The sequence below is a fragment of the Meles meles genome, chromosome 9 (assembly GCF_922984935.1).
Source record: "Meles meles chromosome 9, mMelMel3.1 paternal haplotype, whole genome shotgun sequence".
Classification (NCBI taxonomy): Eukaryota; Metazoa; Chordata; class Mammalia; order Carnivora; family Mustelidae; genus Meles; species Meles meles.
This window is the reverse complement of record NC_060074.1, coordinates 88,171,041-88,187,447: the sequence shown is the minus strand read 5'-3', so window position 1 is coordinate 88,187,447 and position 16,407 is coordinate 88,171,041. Positions and strand designations below refer to the sequence as shown.

At 35.2% G+C, this 16,407-nt stretch overlaps 1 protein-coding gene across 1 annotated transcript in view; it reads left to right on the top strand.

Annotated features, from left to right (window-relative positions):
* ARHGAP15 (Rho GTPase activating protein 15) overlaps positions 1-16,407 on the top strand; it is a 610,173-nt gene that overhangs the window by 404,984 nt on the left and 188,782 nt on the right. Inside the window, exon 11 of the mRNA XM_046018034.1 lies at positions 8,366-8,443. Within this exon, the coding sequence (XP_045873990.1) occupies positions 8,366-8,443 (78 nt within the window). The remainder of the gene's footprint in view (positions 1-8,365; positions 8,444-16,407) is intronic.

Genomic DNA, 16,407 nt, shown 5'->3' with positions numbered 1-16,407 from the left:
CTTAACACAGGATATTTTGTCCTTTTCCTCTCCCAATTTTAGTTTATCTTCTCAGATGCTCAAATAGGACAAAACTGGTTAAGAGGTCAGGCCTAGGCAAATAGCAAATATGAATGAATGAATGAATGAATGAATAATAAATACACATGTAACTATTTTTGTCTAGGATCCTTAAAAATATTATTTCCTAGTATAACACCTTGAACAGTTGTGAGTTTGGTGGGGGGTGGAGGAGGGAGACATGGGAGAGTAGTATTTGATAATGATCCTAACTACATAATTGTTCAATGAATAGTCCTTGAAGAAAAGCCAACATCTCTCCTTCTGCTCCAAAATTCTATGTTTGATAACATTTTGTCCTTAGTACCATAAATTATTTACTCTGTGCTCTTTTAGCTTTAAGACATTAATTTAAATCTGGAATTTGGTCCTTATCTAAAACACTAGCTGTATAAACAATATAAAATAATGTCACATTTATCAGCATCACAGGTCATAAACAGTTTTCTCAGAAATAAAAAAGCACCCTTCTCTTAGCGACCTCTTTTTTCACTCTAACGTTTCTTAAAAAAATTTAACAACAAATATGTATCTCTTTCATATCTTTAGAGGACTAAAATTCTTCTTTTCCCTATGAATCTACCATTTCGTTCAGACATAAGTCATTGAAAAAAGACTATTACCCAAATCAATCAAACAAATATAGTGAAGGAAAGCTAAAGATAATGTATAGAATTGTTAAATCACTATGTGGGGTACGTGAAACTAATACAACATTATATGTCAACTATACTTCAATAGTCAAAGTTAAACGAATTGAAAATGGGTGTTTTGTTAGATTAAAAAGAAAAACTTACGGTGACAATTGTCTCTATAAGATTTTATAGCAGAGATACAAGGAGGGTAGGAAAAATATCAAAATAGATGAAAATGTAAAAGAAAGGGCTCATGAAACAAATGGAAGAGAAAAAAAAATCACAGTAATAAGGGAACCTGTGAGAAATCATAAGTAATAATAGAATAAATATGAAAAAGGACAGGAGTTGGAGAAATAAAAGAAAATGAGGGGTACACTTATCCTGGGCCCTATAGTAATATGTTTTCCCCACATTAGAATTGGAGACACCTGAGTATTTCAAATGTTCATAATGTAATCCCAGGTCATTTATATCCCATATGCCAACAGAGAAAATTATTATACAGCAGTTATCTTCACAATCTAATGAAATTTTAGTGTTCAGCTTTAAAAAGTCTATCTTTACAAAAAAACAAGGCAAAGCCCTATTCAAGCTGGCATACTGAAAAAAAAAAAAAAGTCTGATTCTTCTTCCTCAAAAAATCCTGATGAAATAATAGAAAAGATATGCTGAAAAAGAAAAAAAAAATAATAATGGTGCTGAAAACAGAAAAGGTGCCACCAGCCAACCAGAAATAGAAATTCCAGGAAGACAGAAAGCAGATGGGATCAAACAAGTGGAGAAATTAGACCAGAAGAAACACCATTCCCAGACACAGTAATTAGGCACAATTCTTTCCAGGGATGTTCTAGAGAATATCCAAACTTGGAGTTGAATAAAAAGAGTAGAAATTGGCAAGAGGATAATAAGTAAATAATTCAGTAAACAACAGACCTAATATCTGGGAGACCTGGGCCCCTCTGCCTGTATCCTGTACTGAGCAATCACCTGCAGCAGCTGCTGGAGCCTGAGAATAAGTTCTACAAGGACAGAGGAGAGATAGAAAGAAAGAAGGCCGTGGAGAATAAGCTAACTCAAGTCCTCTCTATATAATAGACACAGAGTTAGAGAGCTTTGCCCAGGAACAAAACAGTTCAAGTATTCCTTATCCAAAAAAAGGTCCTCCCTCCCTTGGTAACTGAAAAACTACCAGCCTACTTCTACTCACCCCTTCGTTCTACAGGAAACCCTCATTCAGTCTGCCCATGGTAAACTGGAGCCAACTGGAGGAAAAAAGAGATGTGTGCAAACAAAAAATACCCACAACCCACCATATATTCTAATTAATTTGCTCTTTCAATCTTAAGGGCAATCTGATACTGGAACAGCATCCATCTTAAAGTAGTTTTAGATGGAAAAGAGACAATAGAGTAAAGGATCAATCAAGAAAATAATATAAAAAAACTTTTCTGATTGAAAGGGCCTAGATGTAGACACATCAGAGTAAAATTTTACTTGTACATGTTTAAAGAGAAAAATCTTAAAAAAAAAAATCTTGAAAGAAAAAGCAATTGACCTACAAAGCATCAATGATCAATTTAATAAAAGACATAACAGCAGAGATACTAGAAGATAATGAAAGATTTTTTTTGAAGTTAGAAAAGTAAAAGTTTATGAATCTCCAAGTTTATGAAATCCAAGAGAAAGTAATAGTGGAACACAAATAGTTCCCTGTGACCTCAAGCTGCACTATCTAATTTGGTAGTCACGAAGTTACATTATTTAAAATTAATTAAAACAAAAATTCAGTTGTACTAAGCACATTTCAAGCACTCAGCAGTCAGCCAAATGTGGCCAGTGACAACTGGTTTGGACACGTAGATAGAACAGGTAGATGGAACGTTTCCATTATCGCAGAAAGTTCTTTTGGGCAGTGCTTAATTTGAGGAAATAAAGGAACTTGCAAAAGAAGAGTACATATCAGGCCTTTTGGGAGAGCTACTTTGTGAAGCAAAATTTTAGTGTTGAACCCAATTACGCTTCCTCTTCTTCTTTTTTTTTTTTTTTTTTTAGTGGTAGTTAATACCGATTATAGGTAAGTCACAAAATATAGATAATAAAATAAAATAATCTAAACTCTGAGAATACAAGCAATAACATAAAGGATAAAATTGGAACCATGAGGGAGAGAAGGGGAAGGAAGAGGAAATGCACTAAGTTTCTTATTTTCTATAGCACAGTGGTAATTTGACCTAAGAAATAAAAATAGGCCAGTACAGAGAGATTACATAAAAACTGTGCACTGGACTCATTGTCTTTTATAATAGGGAGTCAATAAATACCATTCAAAGTTAAATTAATAAACAGAAATATGACACACTAACATAAAAGGAGTAATGACAAAAAGAACTAAAACTGAGTTGTTAGCAATGACTATCTTTGGAGAGCAGAATGGGGGAGATATAATATTTTTGTATATTTTGCGTGCTTTAATTTTCAATTTTGCCCAAGAAGTATATTTGCCTCCATAGTGAAAAAAAATCTATTCACAATGGTTATTATAAAATCATAAAGTTAACATGTAGAAAAATATTATTGTTTCACAATCAGAATTGTGTCAACTATTTCCTAAGTTAATCATTCTTGACGACTGGACATCTCACAAGAAGTTATTAATAGTCAAATAAAGTCAGCAAATAGATGCAGCATAAATACCAGCCATGGAGACCGAGCAGGAATTAAATTTAGAGTTTCAGATTATATCCTATTCTTTCAGTCATTGAATGTAAAGTGTGAGAACAAATAAGTTGGTGATAGAAGGTTGGAGACAACTTAGGGGAGGAGGAATAGGTCGGAAAGGCACACTAATTTCCCCTCATGTTCAGCTCTGAACTTGAGTAGGACCTTCAGAAAGACCGAGAAAGAAATGCGCAGCTTTTTGGGTGCATTCTGGGTGTTCCCATGCTCATCGGTTTTTGCCAGAGGGGAAAGCCAGGAGACCGAAGAATTGCGAGAATGACTCTTCTTGCGGTAGCTCTGGCCTCCTAGGAATTAGGAAGTGCCATAAATCTCAGGAGAGGGGCTGTTTGCACAAAATTCCCAGCCCACAATTCAGACTCCAGGGGTTCAGATGCATTTTGTTATGTTCCAGAAAAACAAGCAAGCTTTTGGGGCACACCTCTCAACCAGGCTCAAATTCTCCATCTTCGTGGTTTGCCCATCATCCAAGCTACCAAAAATGCTACCTAATACACAGTTTGCAACTATTTTTAACAGGCTCATCTGCATTGTTAAAAACTGCCTGTATTTTGGCAGATAAGCCAGTCAACTCTGGGAACAGTGCTGGTCTCTTAGATTTCTTTTTGGAAAGTGTCTAAGATTTATAGTGGGAATTACTCATGACAGCTGCATTCTTTCCACTGGGTTTAGACCACCATTTGGTCTAATAACTCCTAATTGTGTGCCTATCCTACTCTAAGCTTCTTCAGAAGAAAAGTTGGTGGGGGGGTAGAGTAGGGGAGAGAGACTTCTGTAAGTCTCCTATAGTAATACCCAGTGATTTCTGTCAATGGTAAACACTATTTTGAAACTTAAGAAGGTCAACTGATGATGAAGAAATAAATGACCTTTCAGTGAACATGGATTTCTTCAGAGAATTTTTCATTACTGCCATTAATGCGTTTGATTGGAACAAAAAAAAAAAGAAAAAAGGAAAATGACAGTTTCACCATGTTCCCAAAGTATTTTTAGCATAACAAGAAAAGTTCTTGTCAGCATCCAGTCATGGTATTTTCTTGAAAAAAGTACCTTTCAAAGTGATTTTTCTCCAAACTTCACCAAAGCACAACATGGGTACCTTGAAGACATTGCACATTTAAAAATCATATGAGGTCTAATTATATTTCCAAAATAAGTAGTTTCCAATCCAGCAAGGATAATGTGGTCATGAAAAGGATGTCCAAATCCACCAATTTACATTGGTTTGGCTTGGCATAACTTTCAAAGTTCTTGGAGCAAAGAGAGGATGGCACGTGAATCACTGCAATTTGGGTCATAATTCCTAGGACTTTGGGCTTGCCACTCTGTGAGGCATTCGGGGGAAAACTAATCAACTTCAAGACTGTACCTATATAATTTATCACTGCTAAGATTCCCTGATATGTTCCAGATTATTTTGCAAAATGTAATACCCTCCTTTTTAATATGTACTTTGTCATTTCACTCTATTTATGTAATTTAAAAAGTATGATAGCAGGGGAGCATGAGCCGTTGGAAGCAGGAGCCACTAATGCCAGGGATGGTTATCCTTCACAAGATATATGGTGTGGATATCTCTGAATCTAAAGGGCTTGGAAGTTGTGTCAAGTTAGATTCGAATTGCATCTAATATGTTTTGCTTTACTCCCTCTTACTTTCTGGTTTCTATCTTAAGCCACAAAGCAGTTTCTCTGCTGTGACTTAGTTCTATAACCACAGTGGTGGCACTGGTCTGAGTTACTCTCCCTGTCTCCATCCCCAGCCCTCCCTCCTTTTATCCCAGAAGAAAACTGGGTTATTAATTTAGGATGAGGCTGCTTTGTTTAAACAGTATAGTGTTTTCCAATTGCTCAAGCGTAATATATCCAACCCATACTGCTCTTTCAAATGTTTTTGATTACCCAACTTGAAAAAAAAAAAAAAAGAAAGAAAGAAAGAAAAAACCTTCTACTGAAATTTATGAAACACCAAGGGGAGGGGGGGTCCTTCTTATGTTGTAACTTTAAATTTCTAGAAAAGGAAAAAAAAAAAAAACTTGTGGATCCTGGATAATTTCAGTAATTAAAATTCAGTTTACAACTCTAGACAACATATGCATTTACAATAACATATAAAATAATTAGAAAAGAGTCCCAGGTTCAAAATAGAAGTGTGCTTGATTTTCTACCTTAAATGAAGAGCTATGCAAATAAAGTAAAACTTAAGCAAGGTCCTTATTTGCAACAAAAATTCATCAACATTCAAGAAACATCATTTACTATTGACCTCTGATAAGGGTCCAACTAATTAGCAAAACAAAAATTGATCCTAAAAAGAATTATATACTAAATTTTCTTGTTTATATTGTCATAGATTATAAGCAACATTCTACCTTGAATCATTATTTTAAATTGGGAAATTGGGCTACTTTAACCAATTCTATAAAAGCTTATGAAGATTTCTCACTTGGGGAATGTTGGTCTGCCTAGTGCATCAATGTTTCTATTTACTAAAATATTCTTTTTCTTAAATTCTTTCAAAGAAACTGATAACTCATGGGAAAATACCAGACCACTTTCAATTGGTGAAATTTTGTCTGTTTGTGGTGGCAAGCAGGATGACATTATTCACCAATTATGGTTTTGAATGACCTTTGTCTAGTTTCAATTCCAAAACTATTACCAAAGGCCCCAAACTTGCCGCCAGAAAAATTTTTGTGCAGATAATAAGGAGCCACTGAAGGTAATTTTAAAGAATTCCCCCAAATATTTTCCCTAATAGCTACATGTTCAAAAAAAATTAAATATAACCCCAAGAGGGAGTACTTTGAAAGGGACATAATTACTTGAAAGTTTTAATATTTTTAAAATCTATCATATTATTTAAAATTTTACAGGTTAAATCTACCTACTAAACACTAGCTAATGACAAAGCAAGGAAAGCAATGAGTAATAGATTATAAAGTTCTGGGTATATTTGTATAACTGAAGACCAAAATGGTCACATGCTAAAGCTAGAAGTTAAATGTTAAAAATTTTAATTAAGATTATTGTTATATTTCAGTTGTTAAGAGCACATTGTACTTAAAAGCAAACACACTGGGGTAAGGGGTAACTTTTGATTAATGGAGCTATTTTGTGCATTAGGAAGAAATAATATATGTGATTTCTACAAATGTGTCTTAGACACTCACACACACTTAGAGGTGTCCAACCCCATCCTAATTCTTCACAAATTCATAATTCTCATGAAGGGACAGAGAAAGTGGTTTATTGTTAGATTATTTTAGAACTACAAAACTCAAACCAATTAATACATTTGCTGACAACTCTTCCCTTTTATTGATATTATGCCAAATTTCTCTATAGTTTTTCACATGGAAGGGTAAAAATCATGAAGATGAATAAGTGGGCAGAGAGATTTATAGCAGAGGGGAAATACTTTGTATCATTCTATAATGATGGAATGTTATTATGCATTTGTCCAAAACCATAGAATGTACAACACCAAGATGAACCATAATGCAACAATAAACACTGATTATGATGTATCAGTGTAGGCTCCTCAATTGTAAGAATGTATCACTCTAGTGGGTGGTGCTGATAATTGGGGAGGCTATGCATCTGTGAGGGACAGGAAGCATATGGGAAATCTCTGTACCTTCCCTTCAATTTTGCTATAAACTAAAAAAAGCTCTTTAAAAAAAGTATTAAAACAGTGAAGATTGTTTTGACTTATATCATCAGTGCCAATGTTGCAAGTTATGTTATTCTACCCTAAACTATTGATGAAATATTTTGCACAGTGGCAGAAATGTTCCTACTATAAAAGAGATCATTTCATGTCAGTAAAGAGCTTTACAAAGCCCTTATTCGATTATAATATGGCAATAATTTCTACCATCTTATTTTAATACTTATGACTGAGAATTACAAGGTTTAATCATGGTTCTATGCCATTTCCCAAGAGAAACAGCTGAGATAGTTGGGTGGTAGCCTCATCCCTGGGCTCTCTGAGGGCCTGGACACATCAAGGAACATACACTCTTGACATCAAAATTATGTTATCCACATACCTTAAGGACAACAACAGTATTTCAGTAAGTGTTTCTCTTTCTATTTTCCTATTTCCTCATTTTTCGATAATTTGGTCATGGAAATAACTAGATGCTATAAATAAATGTGTGGAAAACAAATGGTTGAATATCCAAATTCACTGCCAGGATATGTTATTCTGAATTATAGATGACTAGTTTTAAAATACTCTGAAACTAATTTCAGCATTTTGTCAAAGGTTTTTTCTTTTATTATCCCTCCATAATAGAGTACCCCCATTACCTGTAATATCCCAGAGATTATCAAACTAGTTAATACAACTGGAATAGAATTTTCTTCTGTAATTTAAAATAGTTTGACCAATGCGTATTATGCTATAGGATTATAAGAAAAAGGGAATGGGACTGAATGGGATGGGATGGCACAGGATGGGACAGAGTGGAATGGAATGGAATGGAATGGACTAAGAAAGGAAGGTGGGGAGGGAAGGAGGAAGAAAGGAAGGAAGATTCTACAAATCACTTAGGTTGTTTTCTGTCCTGAAGGGGCAATCAAATATATCTGAAGTTTCTTCTCCTACCTACCACCAGTTTAATTCCTGTGTTTTCCTTGGGACTGAATTTTAACTATAGTGTGAAATTCAATGCTATCTATTACTCTTCTATGATTCAACTGGTTTCAAATTTGTTGGTGATTGACTGTGAATGAATTTTATGATTAGTTTGTTGAAATTGAACTATTGAAGATTGCTTGGTTTAGAGAAATTTGTTTTCTCTATGAGAGAGGGATATTTGGTGTTGATTTACTATTACCTTCCTTCCCACATTTAATTTTTTTTTTCTTTTACCATCTCAGTTCTTTTATGAGCAAATATAAAACATGCCCTTTTATTTTCAGGTCTAGATGTTGATGGAATATACCGAGTTAGTGGCAATCTGGCAACAATACAGAAGTTAAGATTTATTGTCAACCAAGGTAAATGATTTCTTCTCTTCATTTTTTTTTCAGTAGTTTCATCTCTAACAATATTTCAGACTCTGTGCTGTTTGTATTATGAATCTATAATGATGAAAGTTTTGAAGGGAATAAGAGAAATTTGAAGAAATGGAACAATTATCAACAGAGGAATAAGAGATAGCCGGTTTACTTGGAGATTAATAGACCAGAGAGAAAAACCAACTAAGAGTTTATGTAAAATAAGTAATTAGTGGAATATGACAAACTGAAAATGAAAAAAGACTAACAAGAGGGTAAAAGAAAGAAAAAGAGCCTAGCTTTGAAAAATTGTTCCTGGCATATAATAGAATAATAGACACTGATTGCATGTGGATAAATAATTGAATAAATGAATGATGAACGCATAAATGTCAAAATCATAGATGTTAGAAAAATATGTAATAGGTGAGTAAGAGAATTAAAAATTGGGAAATACATATGTCATCAAAGAATTACAAATTAAAACAATAATGCAATACTACTAAACATCTGTTAGGATAGCCCAAAGCTAAGCCACCAGCAGCACCAAATGTTGACAAGGGTGTGGAGCAACAGGAATTTCCATTCACTGCTGGCTGAAATACAGAATGGTATGGGAACTTTGAAAGATAGTTTGGTAGGTTCATGTGAAAACATATTCATACTGTACTATCCAGCAGTTGTGCTCCTTGATAGTGACCCAAATGATTTCAGAACTCATGTTCACACAAAAACCTGTGCACCAATATTTCCAGCAGCTTTATTCATAATTGATAACACTTGAAAGTCACAAAGATGTCCATCAATAAGTAAATGGGTAAACAACTGTAGCACATATATAGAATGGAATATTATTCAGTGATAAAAAGAAATGAGCTATCAAGTCACCAAAAGACTTGCAGGACCCTTAAAGGCATATTGCTAAGTGAAAGAAGGCAGCTTGAAAAGGTTTTGTACGGCATTATTCCAATTCTATGGCAATCTGGAAAAGGGAAAACTATGGAGACAATAAAAGATCAGTGGTAACAAAGGATCTTGGGGGAGATGGGAATGAATCAATGAGCACAGGGGATTTTTAGGGCCGGGTAACTATTCTGTTTGATATAATGGTGGATAAATGTCAGTATACATTTGTCAAATCTATGTAATATACAACACTGAGAGTGAAACTTAATGTAAACTATAGGCTTTAGTTAATGATAATGTATCCATATTGCTTCATCAATTGTAACAAATGTACTGCACTAATAAAAAATGCTAAAAATAGGGGAATTGTGTGTTGAGGTAGGGGGTAGTGGTGGTGTAGGGAACTCTATCTTTTCCGTTCAGTTTTCCTGTAAACCTGAAACTTCTCTTTTAAAAACGAAGAATTTTAAAAAATAAAAATAAAAAAATAAGAAATGTTCTAGAAGTAGACTAAAACATCTTAAGTTGGTTAAGGTTAGAATACTGGTTGAAATAGCTGTCTCTGCAAAAAAAATCTCTGCACATCTTAAAAGGTAGGACTGGGATCATCTTCGTCGCCTCCCCCATTAACCAAGAGTAGCCCTAGGGTCCGCATAAAGAGAAGTTTTAATTAATATTTGTTGAATAATGTGTGTGTGTTGCAAATAGGAGAAGTATTAATACTGAGAAACATTAAATCCTCCAACAGTTTAATTTGAGTTGAACCACCCTTTTAAATGTTGACCCTTTTAAATGTTAAATACTTCTGGCCAGTGGACACATGATTTTTATTTCTGAGAATCTTTATAACTGAGAATCTTCTCAGCTCTGTTTGCTCACTAATATGAACCTTTATGTTTCACAATTAACTCTCCTTCCAAGGCAAAAAGAGGAACAAAAACAAACAAACAAAATAACAACAAAACAAAACAAAACACCCCAGAACTCAGCTTTACCTCATTGATTCATAGTGGCCCTATTGGACTGAACCAGAATGCCCCCTCTATGAGGAAAAATTGGATAAAATAGGCCCAGCCTCATTTTCGTTCCTGCTTATAACCAGCTAAAATCGTTCTTTTAATATATTTCATACTGAAGCCATATCCTGATTGGGATTCTAGACAGCTGGGCAACACATTTCTTCTACAAAGAAGAAATCTCAAAACAGAAGCCATGCTAGAAACAAACACTAGTTGCATTTCCTGCCTTTAAAAAAAAATTATGCTCAGCAGTTTGAAAAGGCAAAAAAAAAATCTGCAATGAAAATATGAAATCTGTCCATCTCATCTTTTGCAATCCAGACTTCCCCATCCTGTGAGGCTGTGTAACTGCTCATGTTTCCACGAGAGTTGACAATGTAAAGCTGGACAGAGGCCTGAGTTGGTATCTGGTAGCACAGAATTGTCAGTAAACTGTCTCCCTGGTTTATAGCACTGTCACAATGCAGCATGCTCAACACAAATTATGCTACATTAGGACCTTTGATACTGGTGATCTCGTCCAAGTTGTGTTGTGGAGTTTTTTGAATTAGATGATAAAAGAATGCCTACACCAGCCTGTCTCAAATTTTGCTAATCAGATTATCCTTTGAATGAAATCTCTGGAGGGGACCCATAATTTTTGGTGCTAACACCATACCTTCCCCTCCATCTGCACACTGGTCTTGAACGACAGAGCTGACTTAGAAGAGAATCAGTGCTGCGTACAAAGAGGCTGACTGTGTAAATTGTAGCCTCCCCTTCGTGCATGTGCGTGTGTGTGTGCAATGAAAAAAAGGTGGCAGAGTGTGATAGATAATTCCATGAAAAGCATAAAGCTATATGTGAATGCAATACATCCTTTGTTTGTTTGTTTTCAAAGATGGAACATACATGATTTTGACATACTACCTTTGTATTAACACCTTTTGTCTCCTCCATATTCACATTCCACAATGTATCCTTTTTAGTGTGTTCTAAATATACATTTTAAAAATGAACAAGTCCTACCCACCATTAGGCTAGACAAATGAAAACTGATTTGGGGGATTTTCAAGAACAGTTCAATTGCAATTTATGTATTTCACTAACTTTCTTGAATGCTATAATCATCAGCAATTCTAAATACACCAGTTGAATGATTCAATTTGTTTTGGTTTTCTGTTTGACTCACTAAATCAGTAGGAATTGGATACCCTCATTATACTTCCAGATCAGATGACATACAAGTTAAATTCAAAGTGTTCACTTTTGAAAAGCATGTTCTAATTATAACTAGTAATGATGATAATAATAATAATTATTATTATTATAAAAGTAGCTAACATATTTTCATCACTTACTATGTGCCAGGCACTGTACTAAGTGCTTTACTTATATCATTTAATTTAGTGCTTTCTACCTTCCCATAGAAGAGGCACTATCATTGTTCCCATTTTAAAGGTGAGGAAACTGAGGATCAGAGATGTTAAATAATATCCTGAGGTCATATTTCAAGTAAGTGAAAAAGGACCAGATCATCATCCCTCTGACTCAGAGCATTTGCTGAAAGCCACTACTGCCAGGGCATTTCCCATTCCTTAATTGTTGATTAACTTCTTACAAAAGTGAGTATGTCTTTCGTGCTATACACACTTGCTAGTCACTTTATGTCTACGCGGTGTTTATAAGTGACAGGTACTGCCATAGCAGTTTCGCTAAAATAGGTCAAGAAAGAAAAATGTGGAGGAAAATGCCAAACATCCCAGTTATGAAGAAGTCTGGCCTTGCCATTCTCTGTAGGGCTTTATGTACCTGTGTTTGGACCGAGAACCTACTTTCATACAATATCATGTTGCAGCCTTTAGCAGACATTGAGAGCTCTTGATTTCCTGGGCCATCGGTGCATGAATAAGCAGTGCTCTCCCTTGTTTACTGTATTTGGTGACAGCTTTCAGGGACACTTCGCTGATGCAACTTTTCCACTCTATGAGGGCATCCCCCAAAGAAAACTGGTCCATGACCTTAGATGTCAACCTGTCAACAGCCTGTGACACTGTGTTGATTCTTCGGAATGATCTGTGACCTGATGGTTTTCTTGCTTGGGGGTTCTTCTGCAAAGGACCGACTTCAGCAGTGAGATGCTGCCTAACTGTCTTGAGAACTTTTGACAGTGGGTCTTGGAAATCCCATTAGGTTGAGTTCCCCTCCTTCTGACATCAACATTCTGGTTTCAGCTGCCCATCTAGGCTTGTTGCCCAAACTCCAAATTCAGTTCAGACTCTCTTTGGTACTGCTTAGATGTTCTCTTTCACCCTTTTAAAAAGGGACAAGAAAGACTGGCATCCTTTTTGGAAAATATCTATGAAGCTTCCCAAGCCCGTGAGCCAATGGGAGAACTATGAAGCACTGGGGCAAGCACTGAGTGGGAATTTTCCAGACTGGTGTTTCTTAGTACACAGTAACAAATATTCCCTCTAACCATTTCTCTGAACTGGAGGAAGTTACTTCCCACCAGGATTTTAGACATATTTTCCATATATAGGAAACAAATTTAAAGGAAGAATCTTAGGGACACCCTCCTTCACTTTTTCACACCCGGAGGAACAAAATATATAAATGCTATAATCTACGTGGCCAAGAATCTTAATTGGGTATGTGGGTGTGTGGGCGTGTGTATGTGTGTGTGTGCATATGATTTTGCGTGTGCGTTGTTTTAAATGGGAGAGGGTTTTTTTCCCCATTAATTTACAGTCTTGCACTTTGCATATCTTTATTCACCCAGATCTTATTGGCATAATAATCCAAATTAAACATTGGCTTAAAGAGATGAATTTGCTTATTTTGAACATGCTAAGAATAAGCTCCATTGAAAATAAACTAATAGAGAAACAATTTCATGTTACCAACTATATCTAAACTACTTTTATATAGATTTGTGCCACAATGCCAAGCAAAGCATTAACTTTAGAGCTACCCCCATGTTTTTCATATTATTTGCAGCACCAAAAATTGAATAAAAGAGGAAAGAGAGAAAGAATGTGAGCAACTGGCAGTTCTGTTCTTATAAAATAGCCCTTGTATCAAGTCCATTCACTTTTCTATTAAGTGCATTTAGAGTGCCCTCTTACTATTTTTAAAACAAGGTATTTTCTTAAGCCTACTTCACTCTGACTGCCAACTACAGCAACAACAAAACAAACTGTTATTTGCTTTACCCCATCCCATAGGGCGTTTTTTTGGTAAGTCACATCATTGATATTGCACCTTTTTGGTTTCCATGTGACAAGATTATCTTTTAACAGTGATTTATTTTTCCCATTAAAGCCAAAAAGACCACTTGATCATAAAAGGGCCAGACTCTAACATCATTCAGGGTTTTGGAAACTTCCATAGACCTCATTTTTCAGCTACATTGAGTCAGGGAGCTCAAAGACTATTGCTGGCAATCTAGCTACTTAAGAAAATGTATTGTCATTTGTAAATAATGCTGAAGGGAAGCCAAAACAATAAGCTCTTCCCATTCATACACATTTATATAGTCTTTAGTTTTTACACAATATTCCTTTTTTAAAAGATTTTATTTTTAAGCAATTTCTCTACCTAGTGTGAGGCTCAAACTCAAGACCCCTAGATCAAGAGTCACATGCTGTACTGACTGAGCCAGCCAGGAGCCCCAGTTTTTACACAATATTCTAATAACAACTTTATGAATACTTCTAGTATATAAAATGCACAAATTCTGGCCACTTATTTTAAAGCAAAATTATATCGTACATTTATGGTGAGTTATACTTTATAATTTGTTACATGCCAAGCAATAAGGAGCCTACCTAATGCTGTGGTGAAAACAAAGGCAGAGACCATCCAGTGAAGAGAGAGCACTGGGTGGGAGTCAATGGAACTGCCTCTTTATTCTGCTTCTGACCTATTTGTTAGTCTGATGGAAACAATTTTAACTCCTTTGAATCTCGGACTTTTTACTTCCCAAATGGGAGTGAGAAAGAAAATGTGAGGACTTTAAAAACTCTGAATCAGTCAAGTGATAAAGTACGAACTTAAAGATGTTAGATGAAATCAGAACAATATAACAGTTTTCTTAATGCAATCATAATACTAAATATTAATAATCAAGTATGGTTTGGGGCTTCCATGTGACTGAGTTTTCTTTGATGATATTGAGATTCCTTTTCTAAGAAGAAATATCATATATGGGAAAGCTTTGGAGAATCCCTGCTATTCAATGATTTGTTTCACTAGTCAAATTCATAGGATTTGGGGGTTCCTGAACATAAAGGAGAAATTTAGTTTTATTTTATCAATAGGCTTTTGAGGATTTCCCAATTCCAAAAGAATAGCCTCATCCATGTTCATGGGAGAGGGTAAGTAAAATCTACTGAAATTTCAAGTCTTAATTCATTTATGGCTTTTCATGTAGATTTGACCATTGGGCCCAGAAATTAAATCAGTTAGTTATGCAACCTGCAATCCCCAAGGAAACCCCCAAGGATATTTATAACAATTGATCATCATTATAAATCATCATCATCCCCAACAGAATTAAGTAATAAAAATTAAAAATTAGTGGGGAAACATACCAAGTTTACCTCTGCTCTTAACTCTGCTTGGTGTCTCTGGTGTGGGCACTGACTACATTTCAGGACTGTGTTAGTTATCCACTGCTGCATAACAATATTACTTCCAGCTTAACTATTTAGAGCAACACACATTTATTATCTCCCAGTCTTTGTGGGTCAGAAGCTGGGCATGGATTAGCTGGATTCCACATAAAGTTACTATCAAGATGTTGGCCAGGGGTGAGTCCTCATCAGGAGGCTCAGTTGGAGACAGGTTTGCTCACATGATTATTGGGATTTAGTGCTTTGTGGTTTGTTGGACTCAAGACCTCAACATTACTGGCCTTGTGGACCTCTCCATAGGCAGCTTGTTCCATCAAAACAGCAAGGGAGAGAAACTAGTGTCTAAAGTAGAAGTTAGAATCCTACGTAAGATAACCAGAATCAAGTCACAGTTCCTATCCATCATACCCCAGGGGAGGGGATAATACAAGGCATAAACACAAGGAGCAGGGGATAATATATTTTCATGTTAAAGTCTACCTTACCCAAGAATCAAGTTCAGAGCTTTTAAAAATAAGGATGTTGGAGGCCAGTCATAAAAATTCAGATGCACAAAGTCTGGTGTTGGATCTATATACATGCATTTAAAAAAAAAACTCCCCAAGTGAATCAAGTACATCACAAGCCCTGTGAACCCCCACATGACCTACAAGCCATAAAACATACAAGGTTTGTATTTGAGTAAGGCAGAAATAGACTATGAACTCCTTTTTTTGATACAATTTCTGGTGACAAGAGGTTTTCTCCTTGAGTATTGATTCATGAAATCATGCTCACTATTTTTTATGAACTCTGAGTCATAAGTTGGAGTATAACTAAAAAATGCCATGGATATAACATCTATGTTAATAGTATGATGAAAATCATAGATTTTTTTTTGTAACCACAATCTTTTTCCAATGTAGATTCTAGAATAAATTTTTTTAAAGAGATGTTTTTACCTAAAGATTTGCTTTAAAAAGCTAAAGAACAAATGATATTTTAAAATGTAACAGAATGTTGCTGATGCTGATGCTAGCTAGCATTTAATTGAGAATCTACTGCATGGCAGGAATGGAAAATTAGACTTTGCTTTCACACTCATAAAAGTTTGCAAGGTAGATAAACTTTATGATCCACATTATTCATATAAGAAAATTGTGGTTCAGAAAGATTAAGTAACTTTTTAAAGGCTGCAATATTAACATGTTTTGAAGCCAGACAGTGAATCCATTTTAAACTTAACTCCAAAGAATATATTGCTGAGTGCTGGATTCAATTTACCAAGGGGGAAGGGGCAGGGAGACATGTTCTTCTTTTTAACATCAAAGAATCTGAACCACTTATTCTTGTTATAATACTATACTTTCTTAGTGTCCAGACCATGGAACCCTTTTATAAGAGAAAACTTCATTTAAAGGATCCTTTTTTTTTTTTTAAGATT